Consider the following 25,626-nt stretch of genomic DNA (forward strand, 5'->3'; position numbering starts at 1 on the left):
CTAGAACACGCAAAGTCAAGAGGTCAGAGCCCCAGGTCAACGGCACCACTTGGAATCACCATTTTCACTAAGTACTTTTAATCTGCTACAGTAGAAGGTGAAACTGCTCTGTGGTGGTTTAACAACGCATGAACACTACACCACGTTGAAAATATGTCAATCTGGGAGAGAATATGTGAAGCCGAGGCCACGTAGCTAGCTGCAGTCGCTAACGTCGGTCGCTAACGTCGCTTGAGGGTAGAGTAGCAGCAGGCGACATACAAGAACCTGACGGTTACTGACAGCTTCCTATAGGGTGCTAGTATGTGGTGGGCTGTATTTATGGTGCTATAATGTACAGCTCCGGGAGGTAATACAAGGAAATATAGAGGCTATTCATTACATTCTGGAAGCAGAGGAAAGGAGGAGAGGAGGAGTGACTGTATGGCAGTTCATTCTCAGGGTCTCGCTCAGGAGCTGGTGATAAACCACCTCAGGGTCTGTAGGTATAGAGGGGGGTTAGGGATGAAAGTGAAAAAATGGATAAAATATGCTAAAAGAGAAGAAGGAGCAGGAAGGGCTGGGTGAGAGAGGGAGAGAAAAGCGTGGGAGGAGAGAGGAAAAGTCATGGAAAGGTAGAACGAGAGGTATGGTGACAGATGCTATGACAGTATGTCAATGAGGGTGGGGTAGTCAGGAGGGCTGGGGCCCAGCCAGAGGACCATGGGTTACCTCCTACCTAGGGGCTTCTGAATCACTACAGCCTGCAGCAGGTGTCAGGTTTCAGCGAGTCATGGGGTGTATTCACTAGGAACCAAACGGAACGAAAACAGGGAGGGACCTACCTGAATGTGTCCAATAGAAACCTGTTTGCACTAATGATTACACCCATGGTCAACGGTTTCTGTTTCTTACAACTCACTGTACATGACATACAGTCTTTATCCTTAGCTACTTTCTTACTGCACAGTATGCACACTGCACATTAACTTAGTGATATCCTATACCACCTCTACTCTGTACATTGATACGGCCATTTCTAATATGGCCGTATCAAATAAAAAGGTGTTAATAAATATGGTCTACGTTACTTGAAAAACTGTACCTTCCAGATGAATCTCATAAAGCAAGATGAAAATAAATGGAGTCGAGCGCAAATGAACATTCGCTACATTTCAGTCTGATAAAGACAAATGTGAGTGGTTCCCTCTCCGTCTCACTACAGCGACAAACCACCAAGGGCAGTAGTGTTATTCACAGCTTGCCTGGGAGCTGGGAAAGACAAGCAGTCGGCTGTGGACGCCTAAATCAATACTGCAGTAGAAACCCATTCCTCATCCTCACAGACCTAAGCAAACGCTCCTGCAGACCGTCAATCAGACAGCACCGGCCGAGCCCAGATATATATTTTTTCTAAACACACAAAAAAACAGATATGCCTAATATTGACATTGGTGACTGAACCCGCTGTGAGTAATTACAAAGCCCCTTTTAAAGACTCACATGTCGTTCCATTACATTGAGCACAGGGTTTATTTGATTGAATTTCCTCTGTGTTGATAAGGTCGTGACTGGGAGGGAAAGGAGATCCAGGATTGTAACGATATATCCAGACCTCAGGGCTCAGACTGTCATCAAGCCAACTGAATACAGAGTGGGAGAGACAAGGGCTGCATCTCAATAGTCAGTGGCTCCCCCCCTCTTCCTCTCCTTCACCTGGGCAGTTCTGAGAACACAGCACAGGTGACAGCCATATGGAGACCCTCTACCATACATGTTCTTTCACCTGTCCCGTCCCTTCAACTCAGTGCAACTGAAGGAGAGACGAAGAGAGGAAGCCACCGTAGACTATGAAGACACACCCTAGGAAGACAGCACAACCTTTTACTGTAGGGCTGAGATAGAGGCTACATTACATCAGTGGAGGCTGCTGAGGGGAGGACGGCACAACCTTTATACTGTAGGGCTGAGATAGAGGCTACAGTACATCAGTGGAGGCTGCTGAGGGGAGGACGGCTCATAATAATGGCTGGAACGGAGTCATTGGAATGGTATCAAACACATGGAAACAACTGTTTGATCTGATTGATACCATTCCATTGACTCCATTCCAGCCATTATTATGAGCCGTCCTCCCCTCAGCAGCCTCCACTGCATTGTATTCTATTAGCATTCCAGTGGTCTATTCCTAGCTGAATCCCTTCAGGGCTCAACACATGATGATACCACACATGATATCATTATCATCAACGCACAGCAGGAGAATCAATTCCATGCTTATTTCTCCACACGAACATCCATTACACGGTGTATTCTCTTGGTATTCTGAACATCATCGGGTCTCAATATTGTCCCACAGATAAACAAACTATAAACAAGCATGTCTGAACAGATATCAGCCAGCACTGAGACAGCTTCAGATGAGACGGCCTATAGGGAGGAGAGACGGCCTATAGGGAGGAGAGACGGCCTATAGGGAGGAGAGACGGCCTATAGGGAGGAGAGAGACGGCCTATAGGGGGAGGAGGGAGACGGCCTATAGGGAGGAGAGACGGCCTATAGGGAGGAGAGACGGCCTATAGGGAGGAGAGACGGCCTATAGGGAGGAGAGACGGCCTATAGGGAGGAGAGACGGCCTATAGGGAGGAGGAGACGGCCTATAGGGAGGAGAGACGGCCTATAGGGAGGAGAGACGGCCTATAGGGGGAGGAGAGACGGCCTATAGGGAGGAGAGACGGCCTATAGGGAGGAGAGACGGCCTATAGGGAGGAGAGACGGCCTATAGGGAGGAGAGACGGCCTAAAGGGAGGAGAGACGGCCTAAAGGGAGGTTGTCAGAGAACTGGCAGTGTGGTGCCAGGACAACAACCTCTCCCTCAATGTGAGCAAGACAAAGGAGCTGATCGTGGACTACAGGAAAAGGAGGGCCGAACAGGCTCCCATTAACATTGATGGGGCTGTAGTGGAGCGGGTCAAGAGTTTCAAGTTCCTTGGTGTCCACATCACCAACAAATTATCATGGTCCAAACATACCAAGACAGTCTTGAAGAGGGCACGACAGCACCTTTTCCCCCTCAGGAGACTGAAAAGATTTGGCATGGGTCCCCAGATCCACAAAAAGTTCTACAGCTGCACCATCGAGAGCATCCTGACCGGTTGCATCACCACCTGGTATGGCAACTGCTCGGCATCTGACCGTAAGGCGTAACAGAGGGTAGTGTGTACGGCCCAGTACATCACTGGAGCCAAACTTCCTGTCATCCAGGACCTATATAATAGGCAGTGTCAGAGGAAAGCCCATAAAATTGTCAGAGACTCCAGTCACCCAAGTCATAGACCGTTTTCTCTGCTACCGCACAGCAAGCGGTACAGGAGGATCAAGTCTAGGACCAAAAAGCTCCTCAACAGCTTCTACCTCCAAGCCATAAGACCGCTGAACAATTAATAAAATCTCCAGACAATTTACATTGACCCCCCCCTTTTGTACACTGCTGCTACTCACTGTTTATTATCTATGCATAGTCACTTCACCCCCACCTACAAGTACAGATTACCTCAACTAACCTGTACCCCCGCACACCGACTCTGTACCACCTGTATATAGCCTCGTTATTGTGTTACTTTTTATTATTATTTTTTACTTTAGTCTACTTGGTAAATATTTTCTGCCCTCGTCTCTCCTACTGCCCTCGTCTCTCCTACTGCCCTCGTCTCTCCTACTGCCCTCGTCTCTCCTACTGCCCTCGTCTCTCCTACTGCCCTCGTCTCTCCTACTGCCCTCGTCTCTCCTACTGCCCTCGTCTCTCCTACTGCCCTCGTCTCTCCTACTGCCCTCGTCTCTCCTACTGTATTCATTTGGCTTGATGACTGTCTGAGCCCTGAGGTCTGGGTATATCATTACAATCCTGGATCTACTACACCAACTACACTATTGGTTAAGGGCTTGTAAGTAAGTATTTCACGGTAAAGTCTACACTTTTTGTATTCGGCACATGTGACACAAAGTTTGATTTGAAAGCACTGAGACAGCTTCCCCCATTGACATAATATACATCCAGGCTTTGGTTATAAAGCTAAGATAGCACAGGGGGAGGGAGGGGAGAAAAACACAAAACCGCATGTGTGTGCACGATGTGTGTGTGTGTGTGTGTGTGTGTGTATATATATGTATATGTGTGTGTGTGTATATATATATGTATATATATATGTGTGTGTGTATGTACTGTGTGTGTAAGTGTGTGGATGTATGAATGAATGAAGCATACGTGGGTGGGTGTGTGATGTGTACGGTGTATGTGTGTGTGTGTGATGTGTGATGTGTACTCATCCATATTTAACGACTACTGCATGCGATAACAGGAATAAGCAATTGCTGGTTCTCAAAGCCTTTCTAAGGCAAACAATTCAGGGTGACGGGGCTGATGGGAATTGGAAGTGTGCCCAAGGAGTCATTCAGAAACACACAACTGGGAAATCCCTAGGAATGACTGGAGAAAGGCCCTTTGAGGATTTCATATATTAACATATCCAAAGGTGTTTCTGTACAAGTTGGGAGACTGTGGACACACACACACAAAACCAAGGCTGCCGGAACCGCAGTCAACTTCCTCCTCTTAGCGTTGCCATACCAACCAACTCTCAAGTCTCTGACCTCTTCCCCTTTTCTCTGTCTTTGTTCTACCTCTCTCAATCATTCATTTCTTTTTCCACAAGTGTTCTCCACAGTCCACACACACGATTCAGTGAGGGGGAAACAGTCGTAACACAACGGCATTATCCACAGGTATTAACCAGGTGTCTAACATGTCCAACAGATGACCAATGTGAAACCAACACTTCCAGCTAAGTGACTCACACAGTAATTACAAATACCTAAATCCTTTCTTTATTTTATCATTTAATCTAAACTCTAATCCCTCGTTCATTGGGGTGTTTGTCACAGCCACAGGGAAGCACATAGTGTTTACCCATAATGCACAGATGTTTGTTTCTGCAGGTCCATTTTGGATAATAAATAGTCTTTATGTGTGTACACAATTCAAAGCATGGAGCTAATTTAGGAAGATGGGATTTAAACTGCCGGATAACTAGTATGGAATAGCAAATACACATAATGGGAGACTAATGTGAAGAGATCTCAACTGGCTTGCCATAACATAAGATAATGTGGTTGCTAGATTGCAATGATGATTTCAGGAGTGGGCCAAACATCTAACAGAGTTGCTTTCTTTCCTTGAGCCAGCATTTATAATTAGTGACATCAGAGATTAGCGCTAGCCACATGGCTTTCACCTATTAAGTCACGTCAGATCTGTGACGTACTTCAAGGAAGATAGGAAGGAAGAAAATAAGAGTGTATTTTAAAAGTATTAGGGTTAGGGGTTAGGTTTAGGGCTACAATTAGGGTTAGGGGTTAGGTTAAGGGTTAGGAGTTAAAAGTTAGGGAAAATAGAATTTTGAATGGGAATCAATTGTTTGGTCCCCTCAAGGATAGTAAAACAAATGTGTGTGTGGTGGGGGGGATCCTGTTCTGGTAATAAAGCTGTCCACAAATGACACAGACCGCAGTACCCATCATAGTTACAGATGTAGGATCTTAATTTGATCGCCCTGTTGCAGGAAAACTTTTCAGCAATGCAGGAAATGTAAAACATGTAGTGTATGAGGTTGAAAAAGGTTCTGAAGTTTGTCATTTCCACTTTGAAAAACAGAAAATGTTCACATGTCCTGTTGCTGTAGGAATATTTCCCTGCTGTAACAAACTGACTTAAATTGCATTAAGGCAGTTTGAAAGCATTCACACCCCTTGACTTATTCCACATTTTGTTGTGTTACAACCTGAATTTAAAATGGATTAAATTGCAATGTTTTTATCAATGACCTACACAAATACCCCATCATGTCAAAGTGGAATTATGTTTTTATCAATGACCTACACAAATACCCCATCATGTCAAAGTGGAATTATGTTTTTATCAATGACCTACACAAATACCCCATCATGTCAAAGTGGAATTATGTTTTTATCAATGACCTACACAAATACCATCATGTCAAAGTGGAATTATGTTTTTATCAATGACCTACACAAATACCCCATCATGTCAAAGTGGAATTATGTTTTTATCAATGACCTACACAAATACCCCATCATGTCAAAGTGGAATTATGTTTTTATCAATGACCTACACAAATACCCCATCATGTCAAAGTGGAATTATGTTTTTATCAATGACCTACACAAATACCCCATCATGTCAAAGTGGAATTATGTTTTTATCAATGACCTACACAAATACCCCATCATGTCAAAGTGGAATTATGTTTTTATCAATGACCTACACAAATACCCCATCATGTCAAAGTGGAATTATGTTTTTCAAAATGTTTACAAATTAATAAAAAATGAAAAGCTGAAATGTCTTAGTCAATAAGTATTCAACCCCTTTGTTATGGCAAACCTTATTACGTTCAGGAGTAAACATGTGATTAACAAGTCCCATGATAAGTTGCATGAACTCACTGTGTGCAATAATAGTGTTAAACATGATTTTTAAATGACTACCTCATCTCTGTACCCCACACATACAGATAATTGTAAGGTCCCGCAGTTGAACACAGATTCAACCACAAAGACCACGGAGGTTTTCCAATGCCTCACAAAGAAGGGCTCCTATTGCTAGATAGGTACAAATAAAAAAAACAGATATTGAATATCCGTTTGAGCATGATGCAGTCATTAATTACACTTTGGACGGTGTTTCAAAATGCCCAGTCACTACAAAGATACAGGCGTCCTTCCTAACTCAGTTGCCGGAGAGGAAGGAAACCGCTCAGGGATTTCACCTTGAGGCCAATGGGGACTTTAAAACAGTTCAATAGCTGTGATCAGAGAAACCTGAGGATGGATCAACAACATTGTAGTTACTCCACAATACGAACCTAAATGACAGAGTGAAAAGAAGGAAGCCCGTACAGAAGATATGCATCCTGTTTGCAACAAGGCACTGAAGTAAAACTGCAAAAAATGTGGCAAAGCAATTAACTTTTTGTCCTGAATACAAAGTGTTAAGTTTGAGGAGAAATCCATTACAACACATTACTGAGTACCACTCAGTTTAAAGCATAGTGGTCGCTGCATCACTTACATTTTAGTCACTTGCAAGCACCATGCTCTACCAACTGAGCCAGACGTGACCACCATGTTATGGGTATGCTTGTAATTGTTAAAAACCTAGAAAAATCCTAGAAGAAAACCAGACTGAACCAGGTTTCCACCAGACACTGGGAGATGAATTCAACTTTCAGCAGGACAACCTAAAACACAAGACCAAATCTACACTGGCGTTGCTTAACAAGAAGACAGTGAATGTTCCTGAATGGCCGAGTTACAGTTTGGTAAGACTTGAAAGTGGTTTTCTAGCAATGATCAACAACACATTTGACAGAGCTTGAAGAATTTAGAAAATAACAAATGGGTAAATATTGTACAATCCAGGTGTGTAAAGCTCTTAGAGACTTACCCAGAAAAACTCACAGCTGTAATCTCTGCCAATGGTGATTCTAACATGTATTGACTCAGGGATGTAAATATGTCCATTACTACATTTCATTTTCAACAAACGTGCCAACATTTTTTTTTAAATATATGTTTTCACTTTGTCATTATGGAGTATTGTGTGTAGATGGGTGAGAAACAAAATCGATTTATTTCATTTTAAATTCAGGCTGGAACAACATGTGGAACAAGTCAAGGTGTATGAATACTTTCTGAAGGCCTTTATGTCCCTACAGCAATCTATAATCACCATCCATAACTCAGGTGTGTGTGGTCTGGTCTCCAGACACAGAGACTCTGTGTGTGTGTGTGTGTGTGTGTGTGTGTGTGGTAGGGGGAATCTTATCTCTAATAGGATTCTGGTAATAAAGCTGTGTGGCCTGGATGCTCCGCATGTTTAAACACAGAGAAAGTGTATGTGTGTTTGTGAGTGTGCATGTGTTCTCCTGGGCCGTGTCACCATGTGTGTGTTCTCCTGGGCCGTGTCACCATGTGCGTGTTCTCCTGGGCCGTGTCACCATGTGCGTGTTCTCCTGGGCCGTGTCACCATGTGCGGTTCTCCTGGGCCGTGTCACCATGTGCGTGTTCTCCTGGGCCGTGTCACCATGTGCGTGTTCTCCTGGGCCGTGTCACCATGTGCGTGTTCTCCTGGGCCGTGTCACCATGTGCGTGTTCTCCTGGGCCGTGTCCCCATGTGCGTGTTCTCCTGGGCCGTGTCACCATGTGCGTGTTCTCCTGGGCCGTGTCACCATGTGCGTGTTCTCCTGGGCCGTGTCACCATGTGCGTGTTCTCCTGGGCCGTGTCACCATGTGCGTGTTCTCCTGGGCCGTGTCACCATGTGCGTGTTCTCCTGGGCCGTGTCACCATGTGCGTGTTCTCCTGGGCCGTGTCACCATGTGCGTGTTCTCCTGGGCCGTGTCACCATGTGCGTGTTCTCCTGGGCCGTGTCACCATGTGCGTGTTCTCCTGGGCCGTGTCACCATGTGCGTGTTCTCCTGGGCCGTGTCACCATGTGCGTGTTCTCCTGGGCCGTGTCACCATGTGCGTGTTCTCCTGGGCCGTGTCACCATGTGCGTGTTCTCCTGGGCCATGTGCGTGTCTGGGCCGTGTCACCATGTGCGTGTTCTCCTGGGCCGTGTCACCATGTGCGTGTTCTCCTGGGCCGTGTCACCATGTGCGTGTTCTCCTGGGCCGTGTCACCATGTGCGTGTTCTCCTGGGCCGTGTCACCATGTGCGTGTTCTCCTGGGCCGTGTCACCGTGTTCTCTGGGCCGTGTCACCATGTGCGTGTTCTCCTGGGCCGTGTCACCATGTGCGTGTTCTCCTGGGCCGTGTCACCGTGTGCGTGTTCTCCTGGGCCGTGTCACCATGTGCGTGTTCTCCTGGGCCGTGTCACCATGTGCGTGTTCTCCTGGGCTGTGTCACCATGTGCGTGTTCTCCTGGGCCGTGTCACCATGTGTGTGTTCTCCTGGGCCGTGTCACCATGTGTGTGTTCTCCTGGGCCGTGTCACCATGTGTGTGTTCTCCTGGGCCGTGTCACCATGTGTGTGTTCTCCTGGGCCGTGTCACCATGTGTGTGTTCTCCTGGGCCGTGTCACCATGTGCAGGTGTGCCTTACTAGCCACAGATGTAGCACTGATGACTCCTATTGAATCCATCCAATTTGTGACACCCCTAATACTGCCTCCATCTTGGACCGGGCCAATGCTGAACATGAAACAGCCCATCATCAACACATAACACCAATAACAATATTTAGATTTTAGAATACCATTGTGTTAAGGAACCCCTCACCTGTCTTCCTTCTGGAGGCTTCTGGAACTTTCCCCTCCCAGTCCATCCTCTCAGCCCCAGCCTTCCTGTGTTTCCCAGCCGCAGTAGGTGATGCCCAGAATGTGTAATATCTAACTCCTGAATAAAACATCTTTCATGGCCTGAATACTGATGTTATGGGGGAAGAGGGAGAGACGGAGGAGAAAGAGAGAGCTGCTATATCTGCCTCCGACCAAACTGCCTAGTTTATTGTCCAGGCGTCATCACTCTCCCAGACAGGGAAATACAAACGCTGAGATAGGAATGAATGAGTGATGACTGGCCGTGACTGTGCCGTCAGCTCATAGAACTACACTCTCCGGTAACACTTTCAGCCTACAGTCATTATGACGAGAGATGCATTGCCTCTCTAGAGTCCCTTTCAATGGTCAGTCATTCACAAACACGGAGACTTTAGAACGGTGGGCTGATTAGTGAAATGAGCTGTTCACTAATCAGTGTCCATGTCACCATTCATTGTCTCTCTCTAGGCATTAGTTGCCTAGCTACGGGCGTTGTAACCCAGGGCAAAGGGATTAGGATTATCGGGAGTGGTTCTGTGGATGTCATCTATTAACCTCTATAATACTGATCCAGAGTCAGCCCAGCGCACTACCCGTTCTCTGTATTTGACAAGCTCAGCTCACTCAATACCCTAATGGACTGGGCCTGTACTCACAAGGCGTTTCAGAGTACGAGTGCTGATCCAGGATGTAAGCTGATTTCTGGGATGTGTCCTGATCTGACAAACAGCGCTGTAGCTCTGCTACTTTCCATCGGTGGATGCAGTGGATTGAGACGCAGCCAATGCGGAAAAAAACATATCTAGCTAAACTGACAGATTCATTTTTATTATGTTACTTAGGATGTACTCTAGGGGGGTTTTAAACAGATCCTTACACAGCTGCACATTGTGTTGGGGACAATAAAAGGCTGCTTCCAACGTTGTTTTGGAAAATTTGACAGTACGTCCAACTGGCCTCACAACCCCAGACCATGTATAATCACACCAGTCCAGGACCTCCACATCTGGCTTCTTCACCGGTGGCCTCACAACCCCAGACCATGTATAATCACACCAGTCCAGGACCTCCACATCTGGCTTCTTCGGTGGCCTCACAACCCCAGACCATGTATAATCACACCAGTGGCCTTCACACAACCCCAGACCATGTATAATCACACCAGTCCAGGACCTCCACATCTGGTTTCTTCACCGGTGGCCTCACAACCCCAGACCATGTATAACCCTGCCAGCAAAGGACGTCCACATCTGGCTTCTACACCTGCGGGATCGTCTGAAACCAGCCAGCCGGACAACTGAAGAAACTGTGGGTTTGCACAACCAAAGAATTTCTGCGCACAAACATCTCAGGGAAGCTCATCTGTGCACCCGTCAACAACCAAAGTACTTTGAGCAAATACACTCCAAGAAGTGGTACTGTAAGTAAAAACACTGTACATCCTGAGGGGAGGATGGCAGGCAAATATCCAGAGTAATATAGAGGTACTTAGAAGAAGAAAATAAAGATCAGATGAAAAGGAGGGTAAGGAATATGTTCAGGTACTGGAATGATGAGAGGATCCAGTGTACAGCACCACTTCTGCTGCACTGCAGAACTACATTTAAATTGGCCAGGATTACCCTCACACACACCCACGCACCAAGGAACGAACACACACACACCCACGCACCAAGGAACGAACACACACACCCACGCACCAAGGAACGAACACACACACCCACGCACCAAGGAACGAACACACACACCCACGCACCAAGGAACGAACACACACACACCCACGCACCAAGGAACGACACACACACACACATTTGTCGGCTAGTCCATTCTTGGACAATTCAATTGACAAATCTACCATTCTCCACTCCTAACAGAATGGATCCATGGATCCTTGGGTCTTCGGGTGCTTTAGCCCAAGAGTATTCACTGAAGCTCAGTACAGGAAGTAAAGGCAGCATTGGAGATTCATAGCTACTCGCCACCATCTCTCACTATAACAGTCTTTTCCCAAATCAATACAACCGCTGTAAAGGCATTTACTCCACCCATCAATAACTGAGTAATGGACTTTTGCCAGTGGTGCAAATAAACAATATCTTCCTATGAGCTCAGAAGAAAAACAAAATCAACCAGGAAATAGACCAAGATTGATGGGTGAGAAAGTGTTAGTCGTTGCGTAACGTCTCATTGATGAAGGTATATTGAGCTGGTTTCAGGAGCAATACAGATTTCTTCATGAGGCAGTTCTAGTGTAAGACTATTAGGCAGTGTGTGTGTGTGTGTGTGTGTGTTAGCTTATTATGGCAGCGCTGAAGTGAGAATCCAGTCAGTGAAAGATGACTATAGAGATTGTGCTGTGTGTGTAGGTACATCGGGTGTTTGGGACTTGATCCTCTCAGCTACTGTTCTCTTCTTTGTTCCCCTGCCTACAGTATTTTGGCATGAGTCCTCCCTTTCCCACCATCTCCCTTTATTTCTCTCTCTCCACCCCTCTCGCCCTATCCCTCCCTCCTCTCTTATCTCCCAGATGGATCCGTTCTCCCCTGCACTGCACTGCAGTATGCATGACTAGGAGCAGCAGAATGAGAAAGAGGAAGGAGGCAGACCAGATGACTCACCCTCTCCTCTCACAATCCGAGGCCCTACAGGCCCCTAGGCAGGCTGCAGCCACATCCAGGGAGTCAAACGCTGCTGCTCCACACACACACACACTAAATCAGCCATCACAATGGATGCACACATAAACATGTATTGACCAAGCACACAGAACACTACTAAATCCATCACAACGGCTGCACTATTCCTGAAGTAGACATATCCTAACGCCTCTCCCCACAACGCCTCTCTCTCCTCAACACAAAGACTCCAACTACATCCATCCCAAAGACACCATGCTAAATGTTATACGTTGCTGCATTACTATGGTCAGGTGGATTATACCATGGTCCTGAATACATACTAAATATTACACATGAAATCGCTAAAAAACAGGATTTCCGTTGCTTAAAAAAACCCGTCATGTTCTGACATTATTCCATGAGAACAAAATGCCAGAAGGTATCCAACGGCATCCTGGGAATCCACAGCTACATCTTCCTGAGCTGAAAGGGATTCCCATGTACTGAGTGACCCTGGTCTGCAGTGCTAGAGGCAGCCTTTGGACTGTTCTAATGATGACAGCTAATGATGCGTGTCCTCCAGACAATGTTGATGTACATGGTGTTGTACCCTCTTCCAACTCGGCATAGACACAGCAAACACACACAGGCTGAATATGATTGTGTTTGTTTGTGTGTGGCCTTGCTGCAGGTACTGCTTGCTACTACAGTGGATGGATTCTCTCCGTCTCCAACAAGCCATGGAAAGGGGATTTTCAAGTGAACCGAAGTGAAGAGCAGTCGCGGATGTTTTGTCTCGCTGGCCTCTTGGAGACCCTTTATACTCTAATCAGACGGCACCAAATGTTCTGGAAACACCAGTCTGAGAGGCTGAGAGGAAGACACAACAGCTGCTACAGAGTCACAATGTCAGAGACATTATCAGTGTGCCCTCGGCTCAGGGTGGCGTCTACCTGTCACCATAACATTCAACACTGGCAGACGTTTGATACGGGCAGTTCAACAGGTCAAAGGTAGAACATCAGTACTTTGTTACAGTAAATCAAATACAAGGGAAACAATCATTCAATTACAATCATCAGTGCCTTTGTCTTCTCTCCCATCTATGGTAAACAGCACTCAGATTCATCTTCTTCCTTTAAATAACCACTTTACACCAATCAGCAAGAGATCAATGACACTACCAATCTTCTGATTGGCAGGGAAATGTGAGTGACAGGAGGCAGAGCAAATGCCTTTAAGGGACACCTGTCACAATGCCCAACGTTGTAAGCTCTGCAATAGTCTATATGCCGGGGAGCTAGGGTCAGTCTGTTATATCTGGTGGAATTCTCCTGTCTTATCTGGTGAATTTAAGTAAGCCCCCTCTAATTCTCTCTCTCTCCCCCCTCCCCTCAGGACCATGCCTCAGGACTACCTGGCCTGATGACTCCTTGCTGTCCCCAGTCAACCTGGTCATGCTGCTGCTCCAGTTTCAACTGTTCTGCCTGCGGCGATAGAACCCTGAACTGTTCACCGGAAGCGCCACCTTGTCCCGCACTGGCTGTTTAGGACTCGCTCTCTACCGCACCTGCTGTTTAGGACTCGCTCTCTACCGCACCTGCTGTCTTGACCTCTGAATGCTCAGGTATGAAAAGCCAACTGACATTTACTCCTGAGGTGCTGACCTGTTACACCCTCTACAACCACTGTGATTATTATTTGACCCTGCTGGTCATCTTTGAACATTTGAACATCTTGAAGAACAATCTGGCCTAAATGGTCATGTACTCTTATAATCTCCACCCGGCACAGCCAGAAGAGGACTGGCCACCCCTCAGAGCCTGGTTCCTCTCTAGGTTTCTTCCTAGGTTCTGGCCTTTCTAGGGAGTTTTTCCTAACCACCGTGCTTCTACATCTACTTCGTTATTAAAGATTAGTGCAGAGGTAATCTTAAGTGTACAAAAGTCATGCAAGACCAAAAGGTTTTAAAAATGCTCAGAAAGAAAGAGAGAGGAGGCAGAAAGAGGAGGCAGAGAGAGAGAGAGAGAGAGGAGGCAGAGAGAGAGAGAGGAGGCAGAGAGAGAGAGAGAGAGGAGGCAGAGAGAGAGAGAGAGAGAGAGGAGGCAGAGAGAGAGAGAGAGGAGGCAGAGAGAGAGAGAGAGAGAGAGAGGAGGCAGAGAGAGAGAGAGAGGAGGCAGAGAGAGAGAGAGAGGAGGCAGAGAGAGAGAGAGAGAGGAGGCAGAAAGAGGAGGCAGAGAGAGAGAGAGAGAGGAGGCAGAGAGAGAGAGAGAGGAGAGAGAGAGAGAGGAGGCAGAGAGAGAGAGAGAGAAGGCAGAGAGAGAGAGGAGGCAGAGAGAGAGAGAGAGGAGGCAGAGAGAGAGAGAGAGGAGGCAGAGAGAGAGAGAGAGAGGAGGCAGAGAGAGAGAGAGAGAGAGAGAGAGAGAGAGAGGAGGCAGAGAGAGAGAGAGAGGAGGCAGAGAGAGAGAGAGAGAGAGGAGGCAGAGAGAGAGAGAGAGAGAGAGGAGGCAGAGAGAGAGAGAGAGGAGGCAGAGAGAGAGAGAGAGGAGGCAGAGAGAGAGAGAGAGGAGGCAGAAAGAGGAGGCAGAGAGAGGAGGCAGAGAGAGAGAGAGATAGGAGGCACACACTTCAGAAAGAAAGAGAGAGGAGGCAGAAAGCAGAGAGAGCAGGCAGAGCAGAGAGAGGAGCAGAGAGAGGAGGCAGAGAGGAGGAGAGAAAGAGGCAGAAAGAGGCAGAGGAGAGAGAGAGAGGCAGAGAGGAGAGAGGAGAGAGGAGACAGAGAGAGGAGGCAGAAAGAGGAGGCAGAGAGAGAGAGAGAGGAGGCAGAGAGAGAGAGAGGAGGCAGAAAGAGAGAGAGAGAGAGAGAGAGAGAGACTTCTCTTCTAATAGACTACTGTCCATCTCTAATTAGGAGAATTGCGGCTAGATGGGACCGACTTATTTTCTCCCTGAAGGGGGAACTACTGTACAACACAAAAGAGACAGAAGAAGAAGTAGGAAAGAACCACTGCTGTAGTTTCTTAATTCCTCTTGCACTTGTGATGTGCACATAACCTTGCCTCATGTGTTCATGCTGTTCTGATGCCATATCTGCATGATGATGGCAGCTGTAGTCTAGAACAGATAGTATTCAGTTACAGCTCTTCCCACGCTGGACTGATCGAGATAAGAGGTTGAATGCACCTCCACGTATTATGGAGAGATGTCTCTGTCTCGGTCACACACACACACCCAACCTTTCCAAAACAAAACCCCCACACGTTGCTTCATGCTGGTACCACAGCTGTTGTGGACAAAGCAGAGCAGTATAAACCCTGTTCCTCACCCTGGGATAAACACAGCCATGTTTTACACCTGTCCATAGGAGTTACAGAAACACCACCCATCGGTCCTTTATTTGGAGATGTGGAGTTAGTAATAAAGCCATCATCAAAATGACTATCAATCTCTCTACTCATCATCATCGTCTTGAAGTTGTCGTCTATGCTATTCTGATAACTACCATGTGATGGGGGAGCATAGAAATAGAACCTGTCATAGATATGAATTCTGTCATTCAATTTCTATGTGGGGAAACATGTCTGATGTCTTCCACTGACCTGGTTCAGTAGCTCTTAGTGCCACCTGATATCCATAGAGAAACTGCAGCATCATATCTCAGGAATACACACACACACACACACACACACACACACACACAGACCAGACAGACACATCCGCTCGCACGCTGTCTTGCTGCGGTCTATCTGTGCCACAGTAGCTCTCAGAAGAAGAAAGCACAAGAGGCCTGAATCATTTATCAGACACAGCAGTGGAGTGAAAAAACGCTGCTTCATTAAGAACAGTGACTTAACTCACAGCATTCACAACGCTCCACTTTAACCTCTACTGAACAGAGACCTCCATGTTATTTTACTCCTGATCTCACCCATGTAGCTAAGCCAGACTAACAGTCACTTTAACCTCTACTGAACAGAGACCTCCATGTTATTTTACTCCTGATCTCACCCATGTAGCTAAGCCAGACTAACAGTCACTTTAACCTCTACTGAACAGAGACCTCCATGTTATTTTACTCCTGTTCTCACCCATGTAGCTAAGCCAGACTAACAGTCACTTTAACCTCTACTGAACAGAGACCTCCATGTTATTTTACTCCTGTTCTCACCCATGTAGCTAAGCCAGACTAACAGTCACTTAGCCAGTGGAATAACCTGCCATGTAATAGGGCATAAGAAGATTACAGTAGCCATGTTATTTTAGCTCCTGAATCACCAATGTAACCTCTACTGAACAAGCCAGCATTAAAATCACTTCAACAACAGTCGTGTCAGAGACGGCCCGATTTTACCCTTCTGACATTTATCTAAAACATCCATTTCTGTACAGTCAAACTCTGCACAGCCAAAGACCCTGCAGACACTTTCTGAAGCTCCCCATTTCCTCTGAACCTCCTTCCCCCCTCTCTCTTTCTCCCTCCCCCAGCAGTAGATTTTTTGAATGTATTTTTAGTTACCTGTTGGCAGACTGTTAGTCTAAGCCAGTTAAGACCTAACTCTCAAAGTCCTCCATGTTATTCGGATGTTAGAGCTTGGAGTGGCTCTTTGATGTTGTCAGCCGATGTGTTTATAATGAAGGAGGTCAGTGATTTTCCTGGTTGGTTCTCCTCCATGTCTTTCTGACTTATGGACAACCACACAGGCCCCGAGCTCCGAAGCTCCCCCCTTCCATTACTACTGTTGGATTTTCATATCCATACATTTGAGAGAACCAATCAAACACATCACTCAAATTCTGAGACAAAATTGCATTGTCAAATGGCCTCTAGACCAGTGCGATTTTCACAGCTCTCCCCGTGCTGTGATTCACGTGGTCGCATCAGCCAGGCCAGTGTCAGCCAGCCAGTGTCAGCCAGGCCATTGTCAGCCAGGCCATTGTAGCCAGGCCATTGTCAGCCAGGCCATTGTCAGCCAGGCCATTGTCAGCCAGGCCATTGTCAGCCAGGCCATTGTCAAATGGCCATTGTCAGAGGCCATTGTCAGCCAGGCCATTGTCAGCCAGGCCATTGTCAGCCAGGCCATTGTCAGCCAGGCCAGTGTCAGCCAGGCCAGTGTCAGCCAGGCCAGTGTCAGCCAGGCCAGTGTCAGCCAGGCCAGTGTCAGCCAGGCCAGTGTCAGCCAGGCCATTGTCAGCCAGGCCATTGTCAGCCAGGCCATTGTCAGCCAGGCCAGTGTCAGCCAGGCCAGTGTCAGCCAGGCTAGCAGACTATTACCATTAGATGCAATGTACTACGGAGCTACCCTGGGGTAAAAACAGAACGTCACAACCAATGTTCTGAGGAGGGCATGTTCTGGTGAAGAAGAGGGTTTCCCCTCTAGCATAACAGAACATGGGGTAGATCAGGGGCTCCCCTTGCAGCATTGGGGAACATCCAGCATGCGCCACATCTATTTCTATGGGTACAAGCACTGCTCATGACACAAACTGTTCACACTCCTCTTGGTGGTGGAGAGAATTTTGCAGGTTTAAAGCTAATTGTCTTGCAATTCTACACATTTTGCCATGTCCAATGTGTATTCATGTGATATTTGAGTGACTAAATATGACAATATCTACGGGCTAAAAACCTAAATAAAAAAAACAGCTGATATGGCGGACTTGATCTGGACATTTATAAATAGCTCTCGAAGTAATGACATGACTGACATGACAAGAGGAAGTGATGATGCACTACCCAATTTAGAAATTGCACCTTGTGCATTCTACTAATCTACTAGCCTAGTTCATGTGTTTGCCCCACAACAAACATTAGCCTAGTTCATGTGTTTGCCCCACAACAAACATTAGCCTAGTTCATGTGTTTGCCCCACAACAAACGTTAGCCTAGTTCATGTGTTTGCCCCACAACAAACGTTAGCCTAGTTCATGTGTTTGCCCCACAACAAACGTTAGCCTAGTTCATGTGTTTTCAAACGTTAGCTTAATTCATGTGTTTGCCCCACAACAAACGTTAGCCTAGTTCATGTGTTTGCCCCACAACAAACGTTAGCCTAGTTCATGTGTTTGCCCCACAACAAACGTTAGCCTAGTTCATGTGTTTGCCCCACAACAAACGTTAGCCTAGTTCATGTGTTTGCCCCACAACAAACGTTAGTGTTTGCCCCACAACAAACGTTAGCCTAGTTCATGTGTTTGCCCCACAACAAACGTTAGCCTAGTTCATGTGTTTGCCCCACAACAAACGTTAGCCTAGTTCATGTGTTTGCCCCACAACAAACGTTAGCCTAGTTCATGTGTTTGCCCCACAACAAACGTTAGCCTAGCCATGCGTTTGCCCCACAACAAACGTTAGCCTAGTTCATGTGTTTGCCCGACAACAAACGTTAGCCTAGTTCATGTGTTTGCCCCACAACAAACGTTAGCCTAGTTCATGTGTTTGCCCGACAACAAACGTTAGCCTAGTTCATGTGTTTGCCCCATAACAAACGTTAGTCTAGTTCATGTGTTTGCCCCACAACAAACGTTAGCCTAGTTCATGTGGGTAGCTGTGGATCAGCAGTAGTCTATGACGTGTGAGAGTCAATCATGCCATGGCTAACATTCAGTATGGGGCCTCTCATCCTACCATGGGAATATAAGCCTGGCATTTGGAGAGCATCTGTTCTCCTCCACACTAACTGATGCTTCTGACTCATGGCTCTCTTTCTCTGTCCCTCTATCCCTCTCTCCATTTCCTTCCTCTTTCACTTAGGGCAAAGTCGACGGATGGAGTAACACACACACTTTCCTCTATAAATACTCTAAATAACACAACCAATTTGGAGAAAAACATCCTAGGCGTGAGTCATCCTAATTGCTTCCCAAATCAAAGACGTAATACAGTCATGTTTCCCAGTGAGCCGGAGAGACTATTTCTCATTGCACCTTATTAAACTTCTCTAGAGAAATGTCTCATTTCAATTTATAAAGCTTCTCTAGAGATCAGGATGGATTTGTGTCCAGTGAAGGGATGGAGGGAGACTTGGTTGCTTTAACCTTCATGCCCCGTGCTTCCCTCTCCTCTCTCACCAATATTAAATGGACTGCATTGCAGTTGCCCTTGTACAGTGCGTGCAAGAGAGATTGTGTAAGAGAGTGAACAGTGTGTGTGTGTGTGTACACAACTGTGTGTACTAAATCCCTCAGTGAAACCAGCAGCTTTTTATGGCCAGTTGTTCCCCACAGAGCCCTGGCCCATAAAGCCTGAGTGAAGAAGGGATAATGCACAGCGTGCAGGAGGGAAATGGAACATGAAATATACACCGCAAAGCATCTGCTACACAATCACACAGGCAAGGCAGGGTCTGATGGGTAATTAGCCATTAGCATTAGCTCTGGCCAATGTCGGGTCAGTTGAGATTCCTGGGACATCCAGTACAATAACGTTCTGGATCATTGCATCTGTTAGAACTGATTCCAGATCAGGTCACTGGACCTTAACCTCTATGAGCCAAAGCCACAAAAGGTGACCCTTGGCTCAGATGTAAACCTTCAAAGGAACAACATGCACTTTTGACCTTTTAGAGATGGATGCTTTGTCTTGTAACCAGAACGACCACATATTAAAAACATATACCAAATCAAATGACATCTTATTGGTCACACACACATGGCTAGCAGGTGGTAATGCAGATAAGCAGGTGGTAATGCAGGCTAGCAGGTGGTAATGCAGGTTAGCAGGTGGTAATGCAAGTGTAGCGAAATGCTTCTAGTTCCGACAGTGCAGTAATAACTAACAAGTAATCTAACAATTCCACAACAACTACCTAATACACACATATGTAAAGGGGTGAATGAGAATATGTACATATTGGATGAGCGATGGCCGAGAGGCATAGGCAAGATGCAATAGATAGTATAAAATACAGTATATACATGTGATAATGAGTAATATAAGATATGTAAACATTATTAAAGTGACATTATTTAAAGTGACTAGTGATCCATTTATTAAAGTGGCCAGTGATTGGGTCTCAATGTGGGCAGCAGTCTCTCTGAGTTACTGGTGGCTGTTTAACAGTCTGATGGCCCTGAGATAGAAGCTGTTTTTCAGTCTCTCGGTCCCAGCTTTGATGCACCTGTACTGACCTCACCTTCTGGATGGTAACGGTGTGAATAGGCAGTGGCTCGGGTGGTTGTTGTCCTTGATGATCTTTTTGGCCTTCCTGTGACATTGGGTGCTGTACGTGTCATGGGGGGCAAGTAGTTTGCCCCCGGGGGTTGCGTTGTGCAGACCTCACTACCCTCTGGAGAGCCTTACGGTTGTGGGCGGAGCAGTTTCCGTACCAGGCTGTGATAGCAGTTGCGTTACCAGGCTGTGACACAGCCCGACAGGATGTTATCGATTGTGCATCTAAAAGTTTATAAGGGTTTTGGGTGACAAGCCACATTTCTTCAGCCTCTGAGGTTGAAGAGGCGCTGTTGAGTCTTCTTCACCACGCTGTCTGTGGGGTGGAACATTTCAGTTTGTCTGTCTGTGGGGTGGAACATTTCAGTTTGTCTGTGATGTGTACGCCGAGGAACTTTAAAACTTTCGACCTTCTCCACTGCTGTCCCTTCTATGTGGATTGGGGGGTGCTCCCTCTGCTGTTTCCTGAAGTCCATGATCATCTCCTTTGTTTTGTTGACGTTGAGTGAGAGTTGAGTGAGAGTTGTTTTCCTGACACCACACTCCGAGTGCCCTCACCTCCTCCCTGTAGGCCGTCTCGTCGTTATTGGTAATCAAGCCCACTGCTGCTGTGTTGTCTGCAAACTTGATGAATGAGTTGGAGGCGTGAGTGGCCACGCAGTCGTGGGTGAACAGGGAGTACAGGAGGGGGGCTGAGCACGCACCCTTGTGGGGTCCCAGTGTTGAGGGTCAGCCAAGTGGAGACCCCACCCATAAGCCCCTCCCCCCTCCTTAGGCCTGTTCATCCACCCATCTTCCCCACTGATCTCCTCTGTCAAGGGACAGGCATAACATTTGCTCTCAGATGAATAGAGGGAGCCCTGCTGTCACTGCATGGGAGACTGAGTGCAGCATGCAGTGTGTGTGTGTGTGTGTAAAGGCAGATAGCAGGAGAGAGCTCCTCCTATACCTCCTGAGGTTTACACACTCATACACTTATACACTCATATTGGCCAGCAGCATACCACTCTGCATCCCACTGCTGGCTTGCTTCTGAAGCTAAGCAGGGTTGGTCCCTGGATGGGAGAACAGATGCTGCTGGAAGTGGTGTTGGAGGGCCAGTAGGAGGCACGCTTTCCTCAGGTCTAAGAAATATCCCAATGCCCCAGGGCAGTGATTGGGGATATTGCCCTGTGTAGGGTGCCATCTTTTGGATGGGATATTAAACTTCTGTCCTGACTCTCTGTGGTCACTAAAGATCCCCGGTGTCCTGGCTACATTCCCAATCTGTCCCTCATACCATCATGGCCACCTAATCATCTCCAGCGTTCAATTGGCTCATTCATCCCCCTCCTCTCCCCTGTAACTATTCTCCAGGTCATTGCTGTAAATGAGAATGTGTTCTCAGTCAACTTACCTGGTAAAATAACAGTAATACATTAAATATAGGCCCACTGCTGTAAAGACCAACGATGTATGACTACATCTGTATGTCTATGGTGACAGATACACACAGTCTGGGTGCTCCGAGGTCAAATCTAAAGGGAGAGATAAGGTTTCCCACTGTGACAGTGACAGACAGCTCCCTCCTTCAGGTGACTTGACCACAACTACATCTCTATTCTACCCAGACATGGCTTGGCTACTTCTACCACAAGGATATTTGTACATCTCACTGTTTCTCAAAGCAGTAGTACATATACTCTGACAGGTTGAAACGGCATTATAATACATTAGAAACCATTAACTTGCATCATTCATTGGTAACACATTGCATGTGGCGTAACAGTTATGGGACACAATGTTCAAAGTGTATTGAACATGAACTGAATGTTGAGATCGAAGCAGCTGACATTCAATGACCTGTTGCTGTGCATTTGGCAGTATTCATTGACTGTATGATTCAGTCATTGTCTTTGCTTGTCTCTTAACAAGTGACTGCACATACAATATAACTGAATTGACTGTCAGCGATTGACTAATGTCATGGGGTGTGTGCAGTGTACTAAACCAGTATGAGAGGACAGAGGCCTTGTTTAGACTTGACAGTTCATGCGTTTTAATGTTCTGATCATAGAGTTCTGATCATGGAGTTCCGAACGTGTCAGGCATCTACATGAAACATGTCTACCGTGTCCACAGTGTGTCTGGATTCCCTTTTCCAGCACTACATTCAAATGCCAATATTCACTCTACAAAACGGTGGAGTAGGCTAAATATGATAACACAACAACTGATGTCAGTTGCTAACTACCGTAGCAAACTAGCCAGCTAACCTCTGTAGCTAGCCTGCAAGCTAGCAAACAACACTACAGGGATTGCAAACAGGTTAGCATAACTACTAAACAAAAAATAGTTTTTCTAAATATTAGCTAGCTGGCTAGCATTTATAAGGCCAGCAAACATGTTCCTCATGCTAGGAACGCATTTCCTCCAATGTTATAATGAGAAAGTGCCTCTCTGTCCCAAAACACACGTTTTCTGGAGACTTGTGGGAGGAGTGCTGATGACGTTGCCCACTGTATGTGCTTTCGGCAGCCTGATTGCATCCACACCCAGGAGAAATCTGTACACAATGCAGCCCTGACCAGCTCCTGAAGTGGTCAGCCAGATCTGAACACAATCAGACCACAAAGCCACTCTTGTGTGTCTAGGCCCGTTTTTTCAATGCGATCTTCGCATTCTGATAGCAGAAGTAACATGTAAGTGTCAAGTGTAGACATGGCCAGAGTGACAGGGTGACTCAGCCCTGTTCTAGGTCCTCCCAGAGCACATGTCACCCAGCACTCCAACGCAACACCCCCGCGAACTCTCCAGGGAGGTTAAACCCAGCTTGAAGATAAAATGTAAGCCCTTCAGTTAGAGACACTCAGGGCTGGTGCAGAACGTCTTTGGACATCAGTTTGGCAGGACTGAACCACGGTGCGCCGGGCGTTTTAAAGGGACAGGCCAATGGGGCGCACAGACACTTCCCAACGGTGTCTTAAATCCGTCCAAAGTGATTAAAACAGCATTAGCTATAGTCTATTTTTAAACCAGTAAAAACACTAAACAGAGATTGGGATGGCCCTAAACCATTTTGCAGTGTGTAGATGCGTCCACCGGGATGCATTACAATTATACTTAAATGACGGATCATTTCACACATTGTACGGTTTTCTGCATCGTCAGCAAGTTGGAGAAAGCACCCTGGGAGGAATTAGATTCAGTAGGCCTAACTCTAGACAGTTTGTCAGGACAGTTAGAGGCCGGTCGTGAGATGCCCGGTTTTAGAGGGCGGCGAGGTCAACCTGCGCAACCGCGTTGGGAGGATTTCAACCAGGACGCATTTAACAGTTACATAAAGGCGATTTAATAACGCACTGGTCTGGCCCTTATGGTAGAAAAAAACAGATAATAACATTATTCGTTGTTCCAAGCTGGAGTTTTTCTCCGGTACAGGCGGAACGTCATGTGAAGTGGAGAAGGTGTACCCATCATCACATTTTCAGACCATCTGTCCTGTACCGACGGTCTGTGATGTAGACGGTCAGTGCTATCCGGTATCCTTGGGACGTCCCTACACTAAACCCTAATCTTAACCATTTAAAACATGTCATTTTCCAATCCGCTAGGGACATCCCAAGGATCCCGGATAGCACGGACCGTAGAGCAAAGGGATTATCGTGAAAACAATCCCCATTTTGTTCTTTTGACCTGAAATCACTCTCTGCATAGAATGTCAAAGGTTAATTTATCACTCTCTCTGCACGTTTCAGAGGGATAAGAATGATGCGGCCCGTGGCGCATTGCTGCGTCGCGCCAGTCCTTTTGATGTCATTCATTTAGGGGATTCGAGCGCCATTGAAGGGATACATGCAGTGCAGTCGGTTATAGGAAGATCAATTTCCTCACAATATACCGTATTAGCCATGATGCAACCGCAAATATGCTACAAACTGTCTACCACGGAAAAACGCTGCGCATAACTAATGAGGCACATACTGTTATGTTATCCTTTCAACACCAACCTCACACAGCATTAACTAGCAATCACGAAAGCCCTTGACATTCAATGCATCTACACGATTAGGCTACTATATCCAAAAGGCACGACAATGTCCTGTATTATTTGAATTAACAATGCGGCTTACCTGAGTAGCTTTGTGGAACTGTTTCTTAAACCCAGCTACAGACATGGCTCCTGCTGCTGCTATACACGACGATTCTAGATGGATTACGAGCTGATGTGGGATTGTTTTGCAGGAATCTCGGCTCCTAATTGCGTGGTATGATATTGCTTCCGAGGAAAACCCCTCTGTATTGCTCTTAACTATTGGGAATCTCCTTTGAGCGGGGGCCGTGATCAGTGATCAGCATAGTCTACCGAATGTCAAACCCACATGTACGACACGCCAGTGACGTCAGCGCTCCGCAACCAGGCTCTTTTTTTAAAGCAGCAGCGTAGGCTACAGAGTTGGCCAGTCTATCTACCACTGCACGACACGGCATGTTTAAACGGGCATACGCTGTAATCACGCCATTTTAGAGGAGAGTGTGGCGAATAAGGGGATATAAGCGCTAAATCGGGACGTGACATGGCAGACAAGTATGAAAAAACAAATTGGCACGGAGGGAATTACATCACTTGAAGCTAGAATCAAGAATCGGCCTTTCATTCCTATTTTAATAGCCTACGAAATCCAAATAGAACAATGTGCATTACAACCTTGTCAAGACATTGATATACACCACAGATTAAAAAGGCATATGGGGAGGCAGGGTAGAGCGTTGGACCGAAAGGTTGCAAGTTCAAATCCCCGAGCTTACAAGGTACAAATCTGTCGTTCTGTCCCTGAATAGGCAACTGTTCCTAGGCCGTCATTGAAAATAAGAATTTGTTCTTAACTGACTTGCCTAATTAAATAAAGGTTTAAAAAAGGAGCCTACCAGACATGGTATCCGCGGTAGCTATGAGTTGAGAGTTTCAGCACCACGTACGTAGCCGGTTCTAGCACCATGGACAGCAACCAGCATAGGCGCTCTAGCAGGAATGATTGGGCACACAGAGCTAAAGGTCCTTTCCTAGTTAACACATTAAATAGATTCGACACTTATGACTACAATCCAACTGAAGTCGTAAAGGTCCAGATTAAGAACAACAATGAATACACATAAAACATACATGAGCTCAAAAGTTGAGCCTATTCAATCTAAACTTAATTCCAATAATTATACGACTAAAACATCAAATGTGTTCACACATATTGAATAGCCTAACACACCTAGCCTAACACACCTAGCCTACACACCTAACCTAACACACCTAGCCTACACACCTAGCCTACACACCTAGCCTAACACACCTAGCCTACACCTACACACCTAGCCTACCCCCACCTAGCCTACACACCTAGCCTAACATACCTAGCCTACACACCTAGCCTAACACACCTAGCCTAACACACCTAGCCTACACACCATCCGCCCATCACAATATTCTTGGCCTG

General features: G+C 46.4%; 1 protein-coding gene across 1 annotated transcript in view; it reads right to left on the reverse strand.

Moving 5' to 3' along the window:
- LOC121844702 (endophilin-A1-like) overlaps positions 1-24,544 on the reverse strand; it is a 48,199-nt gene extending 23,655 nt beyond the window's left edge. Inside the window, exon 1 of the mRNA XM_042315116.1 lies at positions 24,271-24,544. Coding sequence (XP_042171050.1) covers positions 24,271-24,315 — 45 coding nt within the window. The 5' untranslated portion in view covers positions 24,316-24,544. The remainder of the gene's footprint in view (positions 1-24,270) is intronic.
- Positions 24,545-25,626: the final 1,082 nt, after the last annotated feature.

This window comes from Oncorhynchus tshawytscha, unplaced genomic scaffold (genome assembly GCF_018296145.1).
Source record: "Oncorhynchus tshawytscha isolate Ot180627B unplaced genomic scaffold, Otsh_v2.0 Un_contig_10559_pilon_pilon, whole genome shotgun sequence".
Lineage (NCBI taxonomy): Eukaryota > Metazoa > Chordata > Actinopteri > Salmoniformes > Salmonidae > Oncorhynchus > Oncorhynchus tshawytscha.